Below are 25964 nucleotides of genomic sequence, written 5' to 3' on the forward strand. Positions count from 1 at the left end.
ACTCAAGTCAGAGTGTGAACATTTTTTTTCAAATAATTTTTAGTAACCATTTAAGTGAATATCAATTCCAGAATTAGATTTCAGGTTTGTGACTTTTTATATTTTCTTATTAATATTTTTATGGTTTTTAAACTAACAAATAATCCATCTATTAAAACATTTTTTCATGTTTTCTTATGACTTGTATTTCTAAATTTTCATAAACAAGATTATTTTGAATTGAATTCAATACCAAGATACAGATTTTATTTAGCATTGATGATGTGGTTGTAATATTTACCAGAAACGTTTTATAAAATGGTGGATAGGGTTGGGTTGCATTATCAAGCAATCTAGTCATTTATATTTATATAAACATTACAATTTTCATCTACTTATTACATGGTAAGTTCAAAATTAAACCTGAACGAAAATATAATATACATTTTAACTGTAATAGCTTTTCTTTTAAGAAAATAGGTCAACAAAGATGTTGTAGATTATTTTCTAAAAAATCATAACTATCAAACACTTCTCAAACTGATACGTTTATTTTTACATAAAGAAGCGTTGTATTTAATAATGTTATTCAATTTGCAAAAATCCTTTATGAGTGGGTTAAGCAAAATAATCTTAACGATCTATTATTTAGTATGATATTTGATGATATTTAGTATGATATTTTTAATAGTATGATATTTTGTAAAAACGTTGCGATAATTTTTGTCTTAACGGAAACGATTAATTCATTTTCATAATTGATTCAAATGATGAAACTTAATAATATTATTTTTAATCGATGATATTTCTCATTAACCATAAACAAATCAAATTGAAATTATTTTGTTCATAGCATTCCAAATAGTACTGTTGAATACTATCATTTCTGCTTCATTTTTTAAGTATTTTTTAAAATAAAATGATAAATTTATTATATGTTTACATTGCAGTGAGCTTTCAATTTGGATTATGCTATAGGAAGAAATGTTGAAAGAATTAGGTACTGTTGTAGAAACAATTTTGCTCTCATCGTTTAACTTAGCCTATTTAGTATTTTGCCTTTATACTTATTTTAGTATACAGTAGTATACATGTTGATATCGATTCTTGCTATCTCATTCATAGCATCGTATTAACATTAAATTAACTGAACCTGAAGTTAATTACTCATTATAAAACCTAATGAACTAATAAAAAAAACTCCAAATCACTTCCAAATTCCTTCATTTTTAGGACAAAAGATCGATATAAAGAATAAATATCGTGTTAAACGATGTTATTAGAATCGATGTAGTATCGTTTATTTTATTAGTTGATAATGCATTTAACCATTTTATCCGGTGGTTCAGCTATTTTCCCATTAGCCACTTATAAACTTCGATGTAACTTCCTAACAATTAAGGTTAGTTAACGCTATTGTAGTTGACCTTAAACTAAAAAAATGGATACAACATAAATTAACAATTTATATAAGAATGTAATAAAAACAAAAATATTTTTACACGAATTCAACTTATCCATCTATGGATAATAAAATACGGGGGAGTCAATGATATAATGAGTTATGATAAATTAGAGAGGTCAGCATAAAGTTCAAACTCATCATAGTTGTTCATATAGTACAAGTTGTGTGTGTCAAGAATGGTTTCACTCAGTTCTAATCGGCAACGTACGTAATAAAATCGATAAGTGTGAGAAATTGGCAAACAAAATAGTAAAAAAGTTAATGGAATGTTATTGGCATTAATCACCTTTTTTAAGAAACACCAAATGATTCACTTAAAAATTCACTTACACAAACAGTGTAATACAATAAAATTGTGATAAAGTCGATGGTTTATCTGATTACAAAAGGATGAGTCCAAGGATAACCATGAAATTATGAACCAGTTATTATTCTTTATTGTTTCGTCACATTTATGGGCTTGTTATTTGGTACATATTGTTCATTTCTTATATATAGGATGACCGCATTTTTATTAACAACAGTTACACTTGAAGTGTTTAAAGTTAACGAAGATAAGGAGCACGAAAAAAAAGGAGTTTGTTTTCGATCGATATATGAAGGCATTGTTTAAATAGTTAGTACTTCATACCATACGCATTCTAACCATACAATAAATATTTAATAGTCGACTTTAAAACCTCCAAGAAGGAGTTGAAAACTTCCATTAGAGTTTCAAGTGGTTGTGTTCAATCAGCACCCAGAATTAATTTAGGTATGTATTTTTTTATTTAATCGTTTATTAGTATTTATCAACAATAAATACTTTGTTTCTTTATAATACATTGCGTGATATTTAAAAATATCGAGGTATAAATATAGAAATGTGCACGTAGTATCGTGAATCGAATAAATCATAATGGGAATCAAGGAAATAAAAGGTGAGTTTTGTTGTGGCAGGTCACGCACATGAACATAATCAATGATTATAGCCGTGTAACTTTTCTTTACTGCAAAGTTTTGGACTTTCCGTGCCAGAAAACCATATAAACAATACGAAATCGGGTCAATTGCAAGTGACGGAAGTTTAATTTATCGTCCGTGTTAGAAATTATAATCGTTGCGGTTTTGAAAATTTAATAGAAATAAAATTATTATTTGCTAATTTTATTATATCGAAAATTGCAGTTTTTAAATTTGAAATTAATCCAAATACAGTAAAATCTCGATATAACGGATAAAAATTTTGTTATAATACTGTTATAATATTATTGTTGTATGTTTTAATTGAACTAAAAGTAGAATTAACACTAAATCTAGAACTACAAACATTCGGGTTTAGCCGTACATCTCTTAAGATGGGTAAACCGGAATGCTTCTAGTTCTATATCTAGTGTTAATTCTAATGCTAGTGTTAGTTATTCAGCAGTAGATTGTCGTATATTTTGTATTGAACTAAAACTAGAACTAACACTAAATCTAGAACTAGAAACATTCGGGTTTAGCAGTGCGTCTGAAGACTCCCTTCCCCGTATTAGTCCGTTATATCGAGGTTTTACTGTATTATTTTTTAGTTTTGGTACAATTAATAAGTTATAAACATAACTAGAATATAAAAGAAAATTGTAAGGGATATTTATATCATCTTAGTTATTTAAAAAATGTTTGTATGTGATTTTTATAAAAGATGAACACATTACAATATGCAAATTGAGCACAATAGGTCAAGCCACATTGTATTTAAAAAGAGACGGTATTATGCAGGAAGGTCAACAGATAATGATAACAATCCGCTTTCATTATAATGGAAGTTGATTATGCGGTAAATATCACAGTCAGTTTATGGCAACCTCGTCAATGATCGTGCATTTCGTGTGAAAGTATTAACATTTCTATAATAACGTTTGTCGGTAATTCGTTTTAATTACTATTTACCTTTTGGGGTATATTTGAAATTTGGGAATATTTCTTAATAAAAATATTAGTGTCGAAAAATGAATTAGAACAATTATTATAAAATCATCTCAATTCATTTTATCACTATATAAATATTTAAACATTTTTATCTCAAAAACGCGCTTAAAACTTTTTAATACTAAACAAATCACACCTCCATCAACAAAATAACAACCGTCAGAACCAGTAAATTGGTTCCGATTCCCACACCATTTCAAAACATTACAAACGCAGGTTGGTTATAATTCAATCGACAATCAACACGATCTTGCAGCGCAGAAAGATCGCGTTCACAGCACGACTTGCTGAATTAAAAATTTAATTTATTCTTGATTCTATGAAATAATAGAATACTAGAAATAGTAAAATTTGGATGCACATAAATTTTCGTTGATCGGTTTTGTCGCGTGCCGCGCATGTGTAAATCTAAAAGTGAAGGGGGTTTAAAGCAGGGACGTAACGACAAACCCCCTTGCATTCAGTGAATTATCGGAACCTGAGAAGTGCTGAAGGCGGGCATCGTCAGAGTGCATGTGCAAGAACCCGATCGATATCAACATTTGGAAAGATGACGACCACAACCGCCACTGCAACTCCTCACAAAAGTCCGAGGTAAAAAAAAATAGAAAAGAATTTTTTTCTTTTCGTTTTTGTAGCTTTAAAGGGAGTCTGTAATTATGTGATATTTGGATGGGATGAAATTATTTTGGGGGTGTTTATGCGGACAACGTGAACTCGTTTAGGTTACCGGCTTTTATGTTTACATGACCTGTTTTATGTCGTGTACATTGATTTACTGTAGTATTTTTCGTTTTCGATAAAACGCGAAATTCTAGGTATTAATTAATTTAATCTTCAATCATAGATTACCGATAAAATTTTTTTAAACATTTTTTTATAAAATCATTTGTTGAATGGTTAACACAAAATAAGATATGATAAAATTAAAATAATGAAATCAGTTAGCAAATTTCTGTTAGTCTATTTATTTTTGTCACATACATATATGATTAACAATTTTCATTTTAAATTGTAGAGATTTTGTTTATTGATAAACTAAGTGTTTTGCTTGTAACATGAGAAGACGTCGTGTAACATTAAGAAAAAAAATCATTTTAGTTAAAAATGTTAGGAATGATGATCACTGAAACAATCTTTATTAGTGCAAGGTGATTTTTAGAGTCATCATACCAGCCATAACTTTCTTTATTTTTCTTAAAACATTTAACATCTCGAACATTTTCTCATTATCTTTTCACTCATTGTTCCAGTAGCTCGTGTTTTTTAGAGTGTACGACATCCGGTTCTTATCACCATCGCCTCAATAATAATAATAGAAATATTTTTTGAAACGTGTTTATATATGCGATATCGTACTTGAAACAAATACTCAACTTTCTTAATTTTTATGGCACCAATACCAACGTATTTTTAACCATTTTTTATTTATTCAACCCCGTAACGATTGAGGTTGAGTTGATGACAATGTGATCTAAATCACAGCTTCTTAATATCGAATTTAGACATCAGTATAAAATAAAAACCGTTTAAAAGCAAATTCAATTAACATTTCCATTCATCCAATGGCACTACAGTCCAATTCGGACCTTGGTCCTTCGCTATCGCTTTCCAAGTATGCACTTGTAGTATGGTTCGTGCAGCTGTTTCCACTTTATCCTGCCAGCGATCACCTAGTCTTCCCACTGGTTGTCTGCCTTCAAGTTCCTTCAGATACACTCTTGAAACGTCCATTCTTTCTATATGATATATCCCGCTCATTTGAGTCTTTGCAGTATTATATACGTTGAAACGCTAGCTTCCTTAAAGAGATTGTATAGCTCATTGTTGTATCGTATTCTCCATTGTTCGTCTTCTTTGACCGGACCGTACATTCTACGCAAAATCTTTCTGTCGAAAGCATAAAGGTTTGATTCGATCTTTTGTGACAGCGTCCAAACTTCACTCCCATAACATAGAGCTGGTCTTGTAATGGTCGTATAAAGCTGTATATTTGTATTTTTATGGACGTTTCCAGACTTGAAAAGGGACTACGTCTTATATGCGCTGGTGATTCTTCTGCGTATTTCCCTCATTTCGTCCAGGATATTGGGTGTAGTGGTGCCAAGATACACAAACTCATTTACAACTTCAAAATTCCAACTTCCAAACGTTAGATTTTGCCTTCTCTTTCTATTCTCGATTGTATGAGCACCTTTATCTTGCTTCCGTTAATCTTCAGGCCTGCTCTCTCCAGCTCTGTGAAGGTTTTCCTCATGACGTTCACATTCTCTTCCCCTCTGAACGTAGGTATCGGTTAATACCTGCAAGTTTAAGTGAATACAAACCATATTGTATAAGGTTCAAGGAGTGAAGGAGTGATTGACGAAGATTAAGAACTGTTTGACTTCACGACCGCAAACATTATCTCAGTCTAAATGTAAAATTATAATTTTACTTGATAAGAAAACTTTGAGTAATTTCACTAATTTGAATGAATAATAATAAATATATAATATTTTATATTATATATTTACATTATATTATAAATATATAAATATAAAGTACTTTGGAGTAGACATCCATATGAGAGGGCTATGGACATTGCTATCGTTATCTTTAACTAGATGGAAAAGCTGAATAGATGCAGTTTAAAAATGTGTGATAGTCTTGGGTGTACTGCGATCAACTTCAACTAAGGCCATGATGGTGATTATTAGAGAAATTCATTTAGGAATAAGGTTGAGATTGATGGCAAGGAAATTTGTCACTTATTGTGTCTGATATGTAACAACGATAGAGTTGTTAAAAGACTTGTGATTACAAATTTATATAATAGGTAGTTGAAAAATGAATAGATCGTCAAAAGAGAAGGAATAAGTATTTTAATCGCAGTTATGACTAAAGAAATAACCTTTTATTGTATGGATGGATCAGTGAGAAAAGAGACTTCTTGTGCGGTAATCGAAATGTATTGTTCTGTTTAAAATGTATGTGTTTCAGATAAAATGGTTGATATCAATGTTTATAATGAAATTATTTGCTATTTGGTGTATCTATTCGGAATTATATTATTCAAGAGATCTCGGAAAAAATTTTTCTCGCATTTGTTAACGTCCATAAAAGTGATTGAAGCTTTATTTATTGCAAACATTCTCAATATGCTTGTAGCTTAGTTACGTTATACTGGATACTTGATCACGCAGAAATTATTATCGTATCTTTTCGGCATACGCTTACAGTTTTGTCAAAGTACGTTATAGTTAACATTCTCTATCAGTTTATATGTTTGTCAATTTAATTAGAAGGATTTGTCGGTGGTGATAAGAAAGGCAAAATTGTCATTGTAACTGTTATCATTTTATTGTTTATGTATAACATATAAAACAAGAAAAGAGTGGTAAGGTTCAAATACTAAATTCTCCTAGATACAGAGCAAAATAGAAAGAAATAAAAGAAAGTGACATTTGGTATATTATAATGGTAATGAATTTTTTCATTTGCAAAACTTTTCAAATTCACTAGCGTTATTCTCATCATCTATTCTTCCTTAATGATAATCCTAATTAATTATTAGTAATATTTTAACATTACTTTTAAATTATATGTTATAAACGATAAAAATTAGATTAACACTTAATAACTATTTCATTAAATAATGAATAATTAAATATTACATTATATGATAATTAAATAATTACACTATAAAACTTAAATAATGAGTCGATTAAAGTAACAGGTTAAAATTCATTTCTCTTGAGGTAACCATCATTGCGTGTGTGTAGAAATGCTAAATTGAAATATTTTTGTTTTTTAGTTTTAATGTTTTTAGATATTTTGGTTGAACTTAAGAGTTAAAGAAAAATCAGGTATGTCTATGTCAGTATCTAAAAATTTGAAATCGTATATAAAGTGCAAATATTATTTTTCATAATTAGACTTAACTATTTCTTTAAATAAGACCATCAATTGTTGTAACTATCTTGATTCTAAATCTTTATGGTATTATCTGAAATTGATTGAAACCGAAACCAATGAAAATTGATGTGAGGTCTGTTCTAAAAAGATTAAGAATCGTGTCAAATTGTTTAAAAGAAAGTTCTAGATAGAATTGTTTACATTGCAGTGAAACTAATTCATGTTCAGTAAAAAAAATGATAATTGAAATGAATTATTTAATATTTAATCAAAAAGTCAAATAATGATAGTCTGCGTACAATTGACGCATTTAAAGTTTCTGCTTTTTTTATATAAATAAATAAATGTAAATGCAGAAATTGTGGTATTTATTATTTCATCTATATATTTATTATATAAAAAAGACGAAGAACGAGAGCAGAATCTCGTACTAACGTAATAAGCTTTCTGTAATTTTCATGTGAGAGCTTCTAAACATCCAGTATCAGTGTGTAAACCGTGCTTCTTGGCTGGTTCAATTATTAGTATGCATCGATTTAACATACATACACTCGTAATATTTGAGGGTCTTGTGCTTCGAGAGAACAAATGATGTGATAGAAAAAAGTGGCAAGAGTATAGAGAAAAAGGACAGTATAAGGAAATTTCTTGGCGATTTGCCGACTGAGGTATCGCATTACAACAGAAAAAAATATAGAGAGTGTACTTGTCAGATGAACTTAATATAAAAAAATGATGGACAATGTACAATAATACAGCACCGGAGAATATGAAGTCTAGTAAATCCATGCTTTGGCGAATTTTTTATAATTAATACAGTTGATTTAAGTTTAATACAGGATTTTCCTCCCGGCTTCTGATATCTGCAGCACCTGCGAACTCGTTAAAAATCGCCTGTAAAATGAAAAATCTGCTGATCGTGCTGCACTTAAAGCGGAATACCAACGAATTCTTAACGAATTCTCAAAATTAGATTATCTCGTCTGTCGTATTTAACCTCTGCAAACATGTCTGGAGTAGAAGTCCTGCGTCTTTTTGCTGTCGGGTGTGGAGACCAAAACAAGAAGTCATTCGTGGTACACACACGATGTTCTGCATGGCCCTGAAGATTATTTTAACCTTTCCTGTTAGAGGTCACAGTTATTTTCCAGCAGATAGGATATTTGGCGAAGTTCAAAAAGATTTGCAAAAAAACTGTTTATCACAGACCCTAAATCTTATTACGATATCTATAAAAAGCATGGAATAATTCACGTGTTAGATGAAGCCTAGCATCTTTATACCATTAAACAATTAGAAGGGTATTATAATAAAGTTGACAATACGAGATATACGAAAAGAATCATAATTGATAAATATGGTCCTACACCAGTTCCACAAAACACTACCAAGAGTGGGGGCCGTGGATGTAATAAACAAACCGTACAGAAAAAAAACTAACTTACAGCATATCCACTGCGGAGTGAAGGCTATGAGTGTTTATAACACTGATGAACTGTTAGAAGACAACAAGTCGTTGCTCAAAAATAAATGTTGTATCCATCATATAATAAGTTCTGATGAATATAACAATTATTTTTCCTTCCGTCCATTAATGTCTTAACCCCGAAAATGAGGAATGATATAAAAACAGTGTTGGTGAAACTATACGGGGAGAATCCCAATTCTCCGAAAAATCCAGAACTGAAGAGGATTATGACAGTGGTGACGAAGTGATTGAACAGCGTAATGAATCATACATTTGTTAAGACGGACACTCTCAAATTTATGAAGGCTCTCAAGCTGAAAGAGAAGATCAGTCGGATGAATATACAGGGTGATTCAAAAAACCGCTGACAGACTTCTAGAGTAGATAACATAATATACATGGGGTCGCAAATGCCTCACTGGCGAGATATAGCGCATCAAAGTTTCTTTAAAATTAAACATTATCTGCAATAAAAAGCACTTTTTCAAAAATATTGTCTACGCCATTGCTCTCTACGTGTGTAAAGTGATCAATTATCTATCAATTGGTCTCTTACAAAACTTTGATGAAAGCAATAGTTTTTAAGAAAAACACGTTTGTAAAAAATTTGTTAATTCAATCAAAAACTGTTGCTTTAATCAAACTTTTGTAAGAGACCAATTGATAGATAATTGATCACTTTACACGAAAATACTACTCGTTTGACAAAATTTGCAGTTTTTATTGCAAATAATGTTTAATTTTAAAGAAACTTTGGCCCGCTATATCTCGTTAAGGAGACATTTGCGACCCCATGTATATTAAGACTTTTCATCTTAATTTTTGATGTATTACCTGCCCTAGAAGTCTGTCAGCGGTTTTTTGAATCACCCTGTATAAAATACTTCTGAAACACTGAAGAAGAAGAGAAAAATAGTTTGAATGGAAGTAGAAAACGAAAGAAAATGAGGTTGCTGTTAGATTCTGAAGACGACGGTGAAGAAAATAATGAACAGGAGAATAATGAAATTGATAGTTTGGAAAAAATGAAACATATCTTCATATACTATTTTCAAAGATGTATCTGGCCCTACTGGAAAGCTAAAAAAATATTATACAGGGTAAGATAAGCACAGCGTTTCATTTAGTAGTTGACAATCCATATTATGGAATACATTATAATGTGTACGGAATTTATGAAATAAGAAATGGAGTTCTTCATTTTCTTTCGATATCTATGAGCCCAAATTGCTTGATGGAACTACTAAGATAGTTATGTTTAAATAACACAAATAAGCGAGGGTAACTTTTGATAACTCAGCTACAAATATCACAATTAACAGCTGTTCCCATCTAAAGCTAAATGTAATTTCACCCAATACATGCCAGATAAATTTGGCATAAACTTTTGGTTGACATCTGATGCAAAAAGTGAATATATTGTAATACATACTTATTGTTTACTTACTTTGAAAAAGACAAAAGGAGACCAGCATTAGTTTCTTTGGATGAGTCTGTCTTTTTGAAGTTCCTTGAACTATTTACTGGCAGTGGCAAAATGTTACTCCTCAAACAATTCATTGGACTCAAGACAATTTTTCACGAGTTCTTCATTGGTAACAAAGTTTTTACAGAACATAACATTCTTAGTTGAAACTATCTTCTAAAATAAGAGACAACTGCCAAAAAGCCTTCCTTTCAAGTGATTTCCTGTTCACAATTACAGAACCAGTGTCATTTATTGCTCAGCTAATAGAGTAACTAGAATTTGCTCCTAGTCTAAGAATGTACATGCAGAAAGTGCTTAGTAGGGTAATCATTCATCTTTCTAGAATACGGAAATATTTTTTATCTACGACTACTTGGATAAGTCATCATTACCGCACTCATTTGAGGTGATTTGAGTTACGTAATGAAGTTCATTACCGCACTGGTTTCATTACGTAACGCATTTTTAGCCCAATCAGAACAGACTTAATTTATTGAAACGAGCAACAATACAAAAGAGAAAGTGCTATCTACTTACAGAGAAACAATACTATTTATTATAAACATTAATTGTTATGTTTTTACATTTCAAAACACTTATTCCAGATGAGTAAACATGTTGTTGAAACTGACAATTCAAAATTGTCAACAATCATTTCAAACTATTTTTATAAATGTCAAATAGACTTTTTTAAAGAAATTGATTTTTTAGTAATTTTTAGCAGTCGTAGATAAAATGCTGTATATCACACGTGGGCTACAGCATTATTACAGTAAGCCCACTTGTAATATAAATAACTATTACAGCGTTTTTTATGATTATTATTTTTTGTGATAATAATTAAAGTTTTATATTTATATGAAGATTTAAAGTTTGTTATATTAATAGTACTAAATACAATGTTTTTGATAATCACTTCACGGTTACTTGCATTGAAACGCAAAGGCAACAAAACATACTTTTTGGTCGAAAAAGATATACATAAAATCGTGGTAGAAATTGTGATAATAGAAATAGAAATAGTATCAACGTACAATGCATCAATAACTACACAAACAACCTACTTTATCGGGTATCAACTTAATGTCCGGACGGTATAAGTAAGAACAATTTGAAGTATGAGAGTGTAACTCCGTCGGTTTCTTGAACTCCATAGTGACATAACGTTTAAGGATCACTTGTAATTTGTCGACATGGATAGATAATGTATTTTTTAATATCGATCCTGATAATTATCGATTTCAAGTGGTTGATACTCACTTGGTAGGTGATCTTGGTCATACAACGGAAAAAATTCTTTTCTATACGAAATATTTTGTAAAGTACAAGCACACAAGTAGATTTTTTCTATTTAATATAACTACTATCAAATATTATAGGATCAAAATGTGTTTTGAGGAAATTGTTTGGCTTTTGTGTTATCTCATATAAAAAAAAATAAAATATTAAGAGAAAATAAAATTTACCTGGTATACAAAACCCAAAGAAATCGTGTTCATGGTCATACAAAAACAGTTAAATTTGTTACACGTGGTCACTATGTTCGTGTTTGTTTTCATTTCAGATATAATTTTCTGAAATTTGCTTTTATTCATATTGTTTGTATGTGTGAGAACATTTAATTTAATTATTTCAACACAAAAATGATTAAAATTGAATCGTGAAGAAATCCCCGAGTACTCTATTGGCCAAATGACCTAATACACCACACACTACACCATAACAAAACAATCAATTACCTTGGTCAAGGTTACATGAAGAATTCATGCGGGTATTTCACTATCGCGTGCAAAGGAAGCTCGAAACCGAGCTTTTAATCAGATGTTATCATGAAATAAACGAGCTGCTTTTATATTCCCTTTTAAACCTTTCCAGAAGTTTTAGATAGAGTTAGTTAAACATTCCCAATGAATTAATTAAAACTAAAATATATATTTAAATTTGTTTTTTTTAATAAATTTGATCATCATTATTACGTAAGATTATTTGTTTATAAATAGGAATCTTTATTACTCTGTTTATGCAAATACACTAAAAGGTGGTATCCCATAGACAAACGGACGGAGCAATTTCCTATTGTTTGCCGAGAGTGATTACAGGTCGGTGTTCGAGCGATAACATCGGAATTGCTTTGTAACGTCCACAAATTGCTGAGGAAAAAATCCCACCGCGATGAAGTTAATAAATCTATTATGTTCGTTGATACGTTTTGAAATTGAATCAAAACAACCAATAATTAAATTTTAAAATGAAACCTATTCTCTTATCTATTAATATTTTATTTAGCAAAAAATATTAGAATGTTTAGAATGTTTATAAGTAACAAGATCTAACAATGCCAAGGTTTTTAAATGTGCAATGCGAAATACAAAACTTAACACAGCATCACATCAAGGCTAAAGACGTTCGTTACGCTTTATAATCATCGTTTTTTAATAATTACTCGCTCTGTGGTTGACTCCTCTCTGTCAACGCAATTAAATTTCTTTTTAAGAATCCGCAAAGTTTATTTGTTTTCTCCTCGATGAGCACCACTTTCTACATCGCACATCATTTGATAAAGACCGATTACTTTCGATTTTTTTTCCTGTTAAACCATGTTTCCATTAAGAAAGAAATTATTATACCCTACTATATACATCTTCTAGATTAATCGAAATCTTAATGATTAAAAAGTTAATTTTCCGATTAATTTCAAAGTTTAATGAGAATATAAATTAAAGAAAATTAATTGAAAAAAAAATTAAATGATACAGATATTGTAGATCGAATTGTAACTTGGTTGTTTGTTGAAATCGGTTACACTTGGGCGACAAAACGTAACGAAGGAAAGGAAAGCAACTTGACACCGAGTTTATTATGCCTCAGTTGGCGAGCGATGTTTGCCTGCGACAGGATAAAATTTAATATCCTGTATGGATCATTGAAATATTTAGTAATAAAACAGATCGCGATTATTTAACATTTTCTTAAAATTAATTTTTAATGGAATCTTGTATTATTCTGGTGAATAATATGCCGTCTTTCAACAGGAAGCGATACATTTTCCCTACGAACCTTACGGACCTAAATCGATTTCGAAAAACCGTTCATGGTCATGATGGCTCCAGCAGGATTGTTATGGTCCGAAAAACCGATCAAAGGACTTTCGCTTCAATGAAAAAAGGAGAGGTATGTGTTTAAACATTATTTTAATATTTCGTTGAAATGGTTTGAAATAGGATTAGATTTAGATTTAACAGATTTATATTCTCGGAAAAATCAGGTTTGTGCCTTATCAAAAAATATAAAGATATAATAATTTTTTTAAGTGCATTGTACTTATATAACTTCCAATTTCAAATCAAAACTGTTATGGAAGTTTTTGATTTTAATTTCTGGGTATCTAGTTTATTTATGTTAATGTTAATAATGTTTTTTATTTTTATAATATGAATTTTATTATTCTAATATTTACACGATAACACACAATTCTAAGATTTTATAGTTTGCTAATTTATACATCTTATCAGATTTTAGATAGCTAAAAATTAAAAAAGAAAAGATAAAATCTGCCATTTAAAATCAGAGCCAATTAAGATATAGAGTTTATTCTCAAATAACCGTTTATCAGTGAACATTGAAGTGAATATCATTTATTAGAGTTAAAATTCAAGTTTGTAAGTTTTTTATATATTTATTTATGCATAAATACTGGTGTATCTATACTTTGAACAAAAAATATTACACACTTTTATAATTTGTGTTTAACTCATTTCTTAATTATTATAATTAATTTTATTCTGAATTGTACATTTTTATAATGATTCGCCAACCATAATTTGGATGTAACAAACAACCATTACAATTTAATTATTGTGAACCAATATTGGAAATCGAATATCAGTGGGATGTGGTTGCTGGGGGTTGCCATTCTCTGTTGAATTAATTAAACTGTCAATACCTTTCATTTTACATTATTTGATTACTGCCCATCTATAACTAAAAATTATATAAATGACGTAATAATTGCTATTGAACACACTTCCCAGATCGAGTGGCATGGTGATGCCATATTATAACATCGACGATTAATAACATTGAGATGGAAATATACTGGTGTGGGTTCAAAAATGACCATGTCGCAATTTAAGCCTGGCGAAACTAACCAAAAATCTACTTGGCACAGCCATTACCACGTAGCATTGTCCAATTAAAACAGTTGGGTGCCTATAAAATATCTGAATGAGTATTGTAGCTCTTGCATAGTGAAACAACATTCAGTGGAAAGTCCCACATCAATTACATTTCCACCCTGTCTTTAGCTAGAACATCAACTCATACAAATCTGCACGAGATACCCTGATAAACCTACGAATCAAAAATACTATATATATCTAGTATGCAAAGGTGATGTTTGACATAATGATATCTCTACCATAAAGCTAACACTACGTAGTAAAACAATATTGACTCTTTGTTTCAAGCAATAGATAAAGTGTACTTTAAGACTATTAAATTCTATGTGATATAGAAAATCGAATTTAAACTGACGATGTCTACATATTACACAAGAAAATCATCGTCGTAACTCTAAGATAACTTAGAAATATCATTATAAATGATTAAACTGCTGTCTTTGCTAAAATGTGGTAGTACAATTTGTATAGATGGAAAATAATCAACAGATTTTTCAGATTGAGGGAAGAAATCTATATATAACAATAAATGGTAGCAGAAATTTGCATCTCCAAAAACGTGCACATACTAAAAATATTAATATTTATCTTCGTATATAGAGAAACGATTCTAAAAGCTCAATATTGAGATCTGTAATTAGCATAGAATTCATGGTGCCCAAAAAGTTACGCAAAAGTTTACTCTGAGTAACTCTCAACCGCTTTAATTGATTTTCTCTAGCATGGCTATAATTACTGGAGCTACAATCTAAGTGGAACTAGATACAGTTTTTATAGAAGCTACTCGTCACATAAATATCAACATATCATTTTAAACAATTTGTATAGAAAAACACATTCTGAAAGTACATTTTCCACGGAAAGCAATAATTATTTAATCCGTTGTGACATATGTGACAACTGTTCATAGACATTCTTCCTCTAAAATACCGATAAATATAGAAATCCCGCGTGCAGGGATTTTGTACGTATCCATTCACGTCCGAAAACGCCTATTAACTATGTTGGAGTAACTATCAGTCTTAATTCTAAAATCTCGTGATAATCTTAAATTACAACTGATGTTATAAATTTCAGCACTTTGTAAAATAAAATCGTGACGCATAGATTACGTTTCATATTATATGGAAGAAAAGGAGTGATGGGTTGCAACATCTTATAGCTTGTAAGGAGAACCCAAAAATATTGCCGGCTTATGCAGTTTTAAAGAAAAAGAGGATCTTAGCTTATTGAAAGTCTGACAATCTTTTGCACCATAAAATATCGAAACATATTCATCACTATTTAAGTAGTTGTATTAGTAACTTTCTTTATGTTTATCTCTCGTTTTCTCAGTATACTCCAATTACACCAATAAGTCTAACCATAGCACAAGGATACATCCGACGTTGGAAGACTTTATCGCTCATTATCACTATTATATTTGAATATTCTTCAAACAAAACTTATATAATATGTAGAACAAATTCTGCCATTTGGACCATCATATCAAGTCCAAATAGAAAATTCCTTTCAAATTATCACAATTAAGCTGTAGCTCGCATGTAAAGGGTTTTCCAATAGTGACGGGTCGAAGTTTACAATCTGTGGTAGCCAAATTGTTTTGGCGGCCTCTGTCAAGTTTGTTGTTTATTATTCAGTCACTGATGCCCAATCATCATAGCAAGTTATACGATTGAGCAGTACATCCTAATAGTAAACCTTTATTATCAAAATGAGTGTTCGTTAGCCCAATTTATGCCAGGCGCAGTTGCCCTTTAAAGTCGATTCTCCAACGTTTGGTGACCAAATTCAATCAATCAGGCAATGTTAAAGGAATGCCAAATCTAGCGAGAACATCACCAATGTCCGTAAAAGTGTGCAGAAGAATCCGAGGCAGTCGGTTCCTCACCGACTTCAACTTGGCGAATTTTGCGTTGGAACTTGCGCTTGGGCGTGTACAAGATATGTGACCTAGGAGCTTAAAGTTAATACACTTAATAGACAACGCCACTTCTCCGCTGAGTGGGCTTGAGAGCGTTTGGAAGAAAATTCCAATTTTAGCCAAAAAATCATCTTTAGCGATGAGGCGCATTTTTGCAAATTGGATTTTTGCCAATCCATGCAAGGTTCACCAGGTGACAATGCATCCACAAAAAGTGACTGTTTGGTGCTGATTTTGCGCCATCAACGGTCCATACTTTTTAAATAACTACGCTAAAGAGGCTATCACCGTCAACGGAGAGCGCTACAGATCCATGATAACAAATTTCTTTTGGCCCGAAATAAACGATATAGACGTAGACGACATGTGGTTCCAGTAAGACGACGTTGCGTACCACAGAGCTAATGTCACAATGAATATTCTGCATGAACGATATTGTGGGGTTTTTCGAAGTAGCAGGTCCATGTAATAGAGTTACATTAAGACTCAGTCATTGAACAATCGAACCCGCGGCTGTCATTGAATGATGTCATATTCCATACATAAAGGCATGGGTCTTTCAAATAAAAAAGAATTTCGTTAAAACATATATTTTGTTATTCTATTTCAACATAGACCTGCCTCTATTGGAAAACTCGTTATGTTGCCGTGCTAATTGGCTTCAGCTCCCATTGCCTTTCTCATTGCGACAATGTTTGTAAGCATTCTTGTTGTTGCGTTCTTCTTTGGTAAGTTAGATACTGCGACTGTTTAAAACGTCGAAAACAATAATTTGTAAATGATAAACAAGGCTGATAGCCTAACCAATAGTGTGATTTCGTGGCTAACTGTAAGAGGCACACTAAATTGCAGGTTGAATCTCGGTCAACTAGCATACATCTAAGCTTATACATCAAATGAAAACTTAAAATATACTCTTGAGTTGGTGTGTAAAAATTGGCAACATTCCTATTATTTATTCCTCAAAAATTAAAACTGAAAATCATACAATTACATCTAACCCAACTTATAGTATCTCCTTATAATGGGAAATATCAAAACTTTAAAAAATCGTGGAGACTTTATTTATGAGAATGAAGAAATCAAATATACTCTTATACTAATCGGTAATAATCGGACTTTAATTGCAATAGTAAAGAAAACAGTTATATATCAAATTGAAGTTTAAAGTATACTCTTCAATATGGTATGTATTAATCGGTTACTTTTTATTCAGAAAAATTAAAATTGAAAATTCCACATTTTCATATAATACAACTTCTTCTTGACTTTAATTTTGATAATAAAGGAATGAGTTATATAACATATTAAAGTTTGAATCTCGGGGTTAATCTCCGCTTTCTAAAAAGTACACAAGGAAAGTAATAAATAACACCTTTTAGATGGCATGAAAATTTCATATACAAGAAAATTAAATGATTTCTTTATGTGCAGATTACACATCATTATACACAAATCTAGGAGATATTTAATGATGATGAAAACTATGAAACAATTCAAATAATATATAAAATTTAAAATGTATATTTAAAAAATGATGAGCAAAATGAAAAAAAATTATAAATTGTCAAATTAATTGATATGATGACCTTTTTTTAGTTTACCTTGAAACGAGTAAGGAAATGGATAATTTTCAAAAAATCATAACATTGTTATTTATGAATCATTGTTATTTATTTGTCTCATATTACAAAAAAATAAATAAAATCTATCAAATTAATTTTCAATTATTTTATTAATTATAGTTAAAGTGAAGTTAAAGTACACTTTAGATTTCTTTTTTTAATAAAGAACTTATTTAAGTGTAAGCATTTGATTTACTCAATGCACTGATAATGTTAATAACATTTTCAATAAGTTATTTCAAGTCTTTAAGTACATAAGCTTGTTCTCTCCAAAAAACTCGATAGATCAATTTATAAAATGAAATTATTTTTATTTATTTGATGATTAGTAACGTTTTAATTCGCTTAATGCGACCCAGTTCTCACCAAAAAATAATCTCCATACCTAATTGACGTAACATTAGCAAGCGTAGCCTTAAATTCACGGTCCGAAGATCTTACAATGTCACCAAATTCGCTCTTCCATATCGCCGACTTTAATAACAACAAAATTAAGCTATGCAAAATAACTTTCTATGTATTTTTTCCGTATCTACTCCTTAAATTTAAATCATTTTTTTTTTATTTTTAAACAGCAGCCTAAATTGGAAACTATTACAAGAGAAACAATAGAAACATTCAGAGGACCCAAAACTGAATACAAAGTAACCACCGAGAAAAGGGACGAACAAAAATCTACTGAAGACCTTATTATCTCTATTGTTTCTAAAAAGAAGAAACCTCAAAAAACGATAACACCAAGGGTTTGTTATTCTATATTTATTTGCTTCAATTTAATTAAATTAAATGGATTAGACGTTTAAAGACGATGTAACAATTTACAATTTCTGAAATTGATATGTTTATTGTTGTTTAAAGGCGCGTTGTAGGCGATACCGTTGTTCTCAATTAGCAAAGCCTATTAAGCGTGAGTGGGTTTATCAAAATAAGCTTAACGATCTATTATTTAGCACGAGTACAATGAAGTGTATTCGAAATATGCCTATATTTTTTTCTATTTCGTAAAAAAGTAGCGATAACATTTATCTTAACGGAAATGATTCAGTCCGTTTTAATAGTTTATTTAAAATAATTAAATAGTATTCATTTTAATTTAATATAATTAATTATTAATCTACAACTGTCGATGATATTTATTTGTCATTAATCAAAAATAATTCAAATCGAAATTATTATTTCTTCATAACATTCCAAATTCTCAGTTGCAAAAATCATTATGCGCGAAGTACTGTTTAATACTATCATTGACATACTCAATTTTCTGAGTACAAATAATTTTTTGTTATAAAACTACAAATATTTGAACACTCAAATTAATCATGTGTTTAACATTACATTGGTTTTATAGTATGATGGGCGCAGTAGATTCTCGACAGATATTAATTATCATAATAATGATTTTTTTTATTTTTAGAAAAGAAAACCAATAATGGATTTCAACGAAGAGTGTCTTAAAGCCCACAATCAATACAGAGAAAAGCACGATGCTGAACCATTAAAATTAAACGCGGAAATGTGTAAATCTAGTCAATCGTGGGCAGATGAACTGATGAAAAGGGGTGTTTTAGAACATAGCCCTGGAACTAAATACGGCGAAAATATTTATTGCGTTCAATCTACTAATGTCAATTTTATCGTTCCTGGTAATGAACCAGTTGATAACTGGTACAAAGAAAGTAAAATGTTTATATTTGGTGAAGAACCGTTTGATTTATCATCCGGTCATTTTACTCAAGTAGTTTGGAAAGACTCGAAACATTTAGGTATTGGTATGGCGAAGCAAAATGGCAGAGTTATAGTCGTTTGCAATTATTATCCTCCTGGAAATGTAGTCGGAGAGTTTTCAAACAACGTATTTCCTATAACTACACATTCCGATGACTCGACGTCATTAGAACAAAGTTTATCAAATCTTGTCGTAAATTCAGAACACAACGAAGTACAGCCTACACCAAAAGAATCTGAGTCTAAAAAAATTAATGATATCGTTAAAGGTGATTTCCAAAATGATTTTTTAATAGCGCACAATGATTACAGAGCCAAACACGGTGTCGAAGGTTTATTGCTGGACGAAAACCTTTGCAAACAAGCTCAAAAATGGGCGGAAGATTTGGCTGCACGTAATGTGTTGGAACATCGTAAAAACTCACCCTACGGGGAAAATATTTATTGTATGTACTCCAGTGATCCCAATTTCAAAATAACTGGACATACTCCAGTTGATACTTGGTACGAAGAAAAAAAAGATCATCCGTTTGGAAAAGAACCAACCAGTTTAAAAACTGGTCATTTTACTCAAGTTATTTGGAAAAACAGCAAACTTTTAGGAGTTGGTTGGGCTAAAAGTAGACAAGGTTATATTTATGTTGTTGCAAACTATAATCCAGCGGGTAATTTTGTTGGAGAATACGTTAAGAACGTTCCGGATGTCATCGACGAAACTCAAAATCAATTAAAGCAGGAAAATGGCGATCATGCCGCTGCCAATTCATTGTTGGATGGTTCACCTCTTTCGGAGATAAGTAGTGAATTTTCTCAGTTCCAACTTGATGCTTTAAAAATTCATAATGAATTTAGAAGAAAACATGGAGTACCGCCATTAAAATTGAATAAAGAGGTAGGTGTATTTTAAATCACATTGCTGCCATAATTTTAATATTTGGTCAAGCAACTCTTCAAGAGAATTACGATCACTCCTACGATTACTTTAGTATATTTTTTTAATTTATATCCGGTTGCTTTCACTCTCTATTCTTATTGCTGTTAGAAAATTCATTTTTACTTTCGTTTTCTATAACCATTGTAAGATGCTGTAACGGATAAAATCATCGTTGAAGACAGAACAGTGTTATGGCTAAATGAAATTTATTTAAAGTGGTTTGATGGTTATACCCCAGTAAACAAGAAACATCTGTGAAACATTTCAATTTTGACGTACATTTCTTTACAAATGTGTCTGAAACATGTCTGGATCGCGGTGACGCGGTCAGCATCTTGTCACGTCTTGTTCTAGTGTGTTTTGTTGTTCTCAGTTCTAATCGTTCGAGTATTGGTTTAGAATGGCGCAAGTTTTGTATAAGTTTTTTTATATATCACCACTAGATTTAATTAATGAAAATACGGCCAGTGAACACTATTTAAAGAAATAGGCATATGTAAAGAATTTTATGTTTTCCTGTTAACCTATAAGGTTTGATCGCGATTCCCGCTAAATTTGGCTGTTTTTCTCCTGCAATCATATGAAATTATATAGTTATATAGTTCTACGTTCGTGTGATGTGAGATACGATGGAAAGAAAAAAAATAAAGCTGAATATCTCTAGGAGACATTTTCGTAGATTCGTAAACGTATTTACATTTCAGAAATGTACCGTAATGGTCACCTGTATGTTGCAAAAACGTTTCAATAGAAACATTTCAATGAAACATAAAAAGGGCCGGACATTAGCAGTTTCAGACACGTTTCAACTATGTTTCAGAAATATATGGAAGAAACATTTCATGTTTCAATAATATGTATCAGAAATGTTTCTGAAACGCAAATTTGTTTACTGGGATCTGGATTTCATTCCAATGCACTTATGTACAACATTCATAAGATTTGAAGTAATGCCTTTTAATCAATTTCTTCACCGTCCTTTAGAAGTCACTCACCAATCTCTTCATAGACGGTATATTATCTCTCAGAATATATTATGTCCTCCACTTTTTTGTGTTAATCGGACACTTCATGCCTATCAAGTGCGCTTTATTTAAGGAATGGTATATTTTCACTTTGCTATTGCCTTATTGTGCTTGATGCTCTCAAACATGTAGTATTTTGATATATTGAACTATTCTGTTACTTCTTTAAGAATATTCAGTAGATAGAACTTTTGTTGTATGCATTTTCTTAAAGCAGTTTTTGATATCAATTGAAAAAATTTCTTCGTGAATTACATTTGTAAAATGAAGTTTGAACCTCGTCTCCAACTTTTATACATACTCTGTGAGTGTGTATACACACACAGTTTGTTGTTTCAAGTGTTTCTTAACACCAAAATTATAATAAAATTGCAGGGGAGAAATGACTCCTTACTGGGTCATATCTTTGTCAAATCGTCGAAAATATTCCAGCGTCATTAAGTATCGGATAACAGTATTATTCCCGCATTGTCGTCTAGTACCATTAGAAAATAAATACAACCATTTTGCTGTTATTGATATATTATTTGTAATCATTGTATTGCATCATTCAGGAAACTTTGTTTGGTACTTTATGTCTCATACTTTCATGATATAAATGAAACTCCGATGTCGTTTTCTTCATGTCATACATACATCCTTAGTTGCCGTAGGTAAAAAAACTTCCTGTAGAGGAATTATACAGGAAAGGCAGATTCTGTATATAGTTGGAACAAGTACATGCAACATCGTCTCAATAAACATAGTTTTAAACTCATTCATTTGTTTGTAAAACGCCATCGTTTTGTATACTCATAGTTTTGCAGCTAAACGTGTTTTGCGTTTTCATTGAGAAAGTTAAGTTTTATGGCTATTTTCTCGCATGCGCCACATACATCTGCAACCTGTCGAAAGTGTAATTGAAGTTTATAATGAAATATTTGAAATAAAACACATAAGTTACTTTAATTTCCTGGCATTTCGTACAACAAAGAAAATTAAAAATTTTAACAGCGAGGTCAGCGTTAGTACCATGGTCAATTGCTTGAATTTCAATTTTCTAATTGATCTGTGTTGATGTTTAACACCATATCCCCTTGCAGCTCATGAAATCTGATTGCAATCTTATACGTATTGATAACAATATACTCTTCTTTGATAAACTGCAGATTAACTGGCATTAACATTATCTAATTCTAGTGTACCTTGAAGAACTTCATTTGAACAAGTTATCAATCATAGCATAACGCCAGCACTTATCCAACGTTATATATGATGACCTTATTAAGATAGACCATTATCTCTTATGTTGACAACGCTATCTGATGATGTGTTTGTTTCTTATTCAAACTTCTGTTTTTGATCCTACCATTCTAAACGCTTACTGTATGTGCGAAGAATCAATCCGCATTATCATTTACCTGATCTTCTATTTCTAGAAATCAAATGTGATGTTTCTCAGTGCAATTTTTGGGGAATATGTTACTGATAACATTTTATGTCACATTTCAAGATGCTGTGGTTCTAAAGGTTCTAAAGTGGTCTAAGTATAATAACCTGAAGGTAAATGTTGCTAAAATACAAGTTATTCAATCTGATAACTTAGCCTTAACTTGCAAAAGTCAACGCCTACACTCACTTTTATGCATGATGGTAACGTTATTTCATTTTTTAAAACTGCCAAAAATTTTGGGTGGACATCGATTCAGCAACGGCTGTATTTGTTTCATGTGCTTTTACTTTTATTATTGCGTGATTTGCCATCTCTATTTCGATATGATACCTTACTTATGTTTCACGAGTCTTTTACTGCTATGTCGTTATCGAACATTCCCCTGATATTATTCGAAAGCACTTTCAAACCTTCTAGGGGTACTCCGTTGATGTACAAGAAGTAGTCTACCATGATATATGTATAATGTAATCAAGATTTCGATAAACTAACGGTATTGTAATACCCAGAGCTTTATAGATCAGAGCTTCTATGATGACAAGGAAGTTTTGTCTAACTGCCATGAAAGATATCCGCGCGGCGTCATCACTCATCTTCCTTTTTGTAATGCTAATGATTTTTGTAATTCTCAATTTTGTTTTTGTTGTGTTTGCTGATTTTATAGGTTGCAAGTAAAATCAGTGGCACTTTTGCTGTTTTCTGCTCTTGCAACCATTGAGCTTGAATTATATAATTGTTAACTGATTGATGTTTCGTTGTTTTTCTCTATCTGTGTCTTCGCTCAATCCAGCATTATTATTATTATTAAGTTAGAGCAAAGAAAAAAGAAGCTATGTGTCAAGCTTTTTCAAATTCGTTATGCCAACCTTGAGATACAGTTGACCAAAAATGATCTTTTCTATTCTGATGATTGGATCATTAGCAATGTTTTCAGAGTTTCACGGTTGAGAAAGTATAGAAACTTGATATCATCTTTCTTTCGTTACGTGCTTCCACTTGACATCGATTCATAAACATTGCCATTAAGCAACAGAATATGTTTGAAATTTGCTGGGAGTTATGTAAACACAGTCGCCATTCTGGCTACATTAGGGAAAAATTGCGGTTAGTTATTTGGCCAGTTTTTGTTCTGGCCACCATTTAGAATTTTAAAATAAGCTTTTGAAGATTGATAGACGAATGTTGTTATTAACAAAAAATTATGCAACAGCCGCATACATAACAAAATGTGCCTGCAAAATATGCTGTTTTTATATTTGTGTCTACAGGTTTACTGTAAGACGCCGTGATTCGATCGTAAAAGGAAGAAACTGTTTTTATTTAAAAAGATACTGTTACCCCAGTATGTAGTTGTAGGAATGTGTTCAGTATCAATTGAGGATTCAGCACCTTCTCTATTATTACACTAATTCCCCTACCAATTAATTTTGTAGTCAACTCGAATGATCCTAATATTTTAAGTTAATATAATATTCTATAATTGTAGCAGCTCGGCCACAAGCGACCTTGCCTTAACTAGGTAGATGAAATCATAGTTTCTCCATCTTAATATCACTATATGTATATCACATCAGATTAAAATATTACTAACTTCAGATAAAAAACTCTTGTGGCTATACTCAACAACATTCTACTAAGACACCTCTATAGTAATTTTATTAACAAAAAATTTTTGTTTTAGTTATGTGATCAGGCAAAATCTTGGGCGACTGAATGTGCAAGATTAAAACAAATGTCCCATCGTCGCAATAACAAATACGGCGAAAATATATTTTCGATGTACTCATCAGATTTTAGTCACGAACCATCTGCTAGAGATGTTATTAGAAAATGGTATGATGAAGTAGAAGAGTACACTTTTGGAGCGGAAAAAATTAATTTTGGTACGTTACACTTTACTCAAGTTGTATGGCGTGGTACCACTGAATTCGGAATTGATATGGCTAAAAATGATAAAGGGTATACCTACGTTGTTGCAAATTATAAACCACGTGGAAATATTGTTGGTCAATTTGTTGCGAATGTATCTGCCCCAAAAATTAAATCCCAATGGTCCGTCCCTAAATAGCCTACAACGTCATCAAAGTTTATGCCAAAGTTATGCAGTATTATATGCCATTCCAGTGCTTTGTAAAGATCAGGTAAATAAATTTGGTTTTAAGCACATCAAGTAATTAACACGCACTCGTTTTGTGTGATAAATTATTATTAATTTTGATTCATCGTATCAAACGGGAATATATTTACCAAAGAAGTAATTAAAAATAACTTGTTATATAAAATATTATGCACATTGTATTATAGTATTTAATATAGAACTGAGAAGATTTGTGATAATTATTATGGTAATTAATATTGTTCCAATCACGATAAACAATCACTAAGCTTCTATAATATCTATGCATGTTTATTAACTTAATAAAATGAATGTAAAATTTTAATTTTAGACGCTATGTATACCAATTAATTTTCTACTTTTTGATATATACATTTATCTACATTTTGCTGTATAGGATTAATTCCCTACATATCTTAATATTTAAAACAAGTATTTCTTATAATATTTATGTTAACGCACTGATAATTAATTAATTAATTAATTTACCCTTGTATGTATGTAAATATTTTTGGGTGATGTGATGGAATTGAATACTACACTATGTTGATAAGATAAGACTGCAAACAGGGAAATTTATATCTTCCAATAGAACAGTATGCCAAAGACTATAAATTCTTTGACTATAAATCGCAATTTTATCAGTACACGCAATAATAATTTAAGTATCAATCTCAATTAAAAATAATCTTGTTGAAACGCAATTAAATAATATGAAATATTATGACCAGTGTTGTTACAATATAATCATGTTTAAATAAACGTTACCATTACA

At 30.9% G+C, this 25964-nt stretch overlaps 1 protein-coding gene across 6 annotated transcripts; it reads left to right on the top strand.

The window, feature by feature from the left end:
* LOC111413147 (uncharacterized) lies at window positions 1-25964 on the top strand. 6 transcript variants are annotated; one of them, XM_071197390.1, is made up of 5 exons: window positions 1-84; window positions 13263-13401; window positions 18533-18700; window positions 19372-20574; window positions 24755-25964. In XM_071197390.1, the coding sequence occupies exons 2-5, from the start codon at window positions 13351-13353 to the stop codon at window positions 25139-25141; spliced, it is 1809 nt and encodes a 602-aa protein (XP_071053491.1). In that variant the 5' UTR covers window positions 1-84; window positions 13263-13350; the 3' UTR covers window positions 25142-25964. The 6 variants fall into 6 exon arrangements, with proteins under 6 accessions (XP_071053491.1, XP_071053490.1, XP_022899794.1 ...); XM_071197389.1 differs by lacking the exon at window positions 1-84 and adding an exon at window positions 1631-2198; XM_023044026.2 differs by lacking the exon at window positions 1-84 and adding an exon at window positions 3304-3991.

Source organism: Onthophagus taurus, chromosome 1 (assembly GCF_036711975.1).
Source record: "Onthophagus taurus isolate NC chromosome 1, IU_Otau_3.0, whole genome shotgun sequence".
In the NCBI taxonomy this organism is placed as follows: Eukaryota; Metazoa; Arthropoda; class Insecta; order Coleoptera; family Scarabaeidae; genus Onthophagus; species Onthophagus taurus.

Excerpts from the sequence above, each read along its gene's own strand:
- LOC111413147 (XM_023044026.2), top strand. The coding sequence starts at position 3,948 with ATGACGACCACAACCGCCACTGCAACTCCTCACAAAAGTCCGAG. Across the intron at positions 13,402-18,532 it reads CTTCAATGAAAAAAGGAGAG|CAGCCTAAATTGGAAACTAT; the intron begins GTATGTGTTTAA and ends ATTTTTAAACAG. Across the intron at positions 18,701-19,371 it reads AAAAAACGATAACACCAAGG|AAAAGAAAACCAATAATGGA; the intron begins GTTTGTTATTCT and ends TTTTATTTTTAG.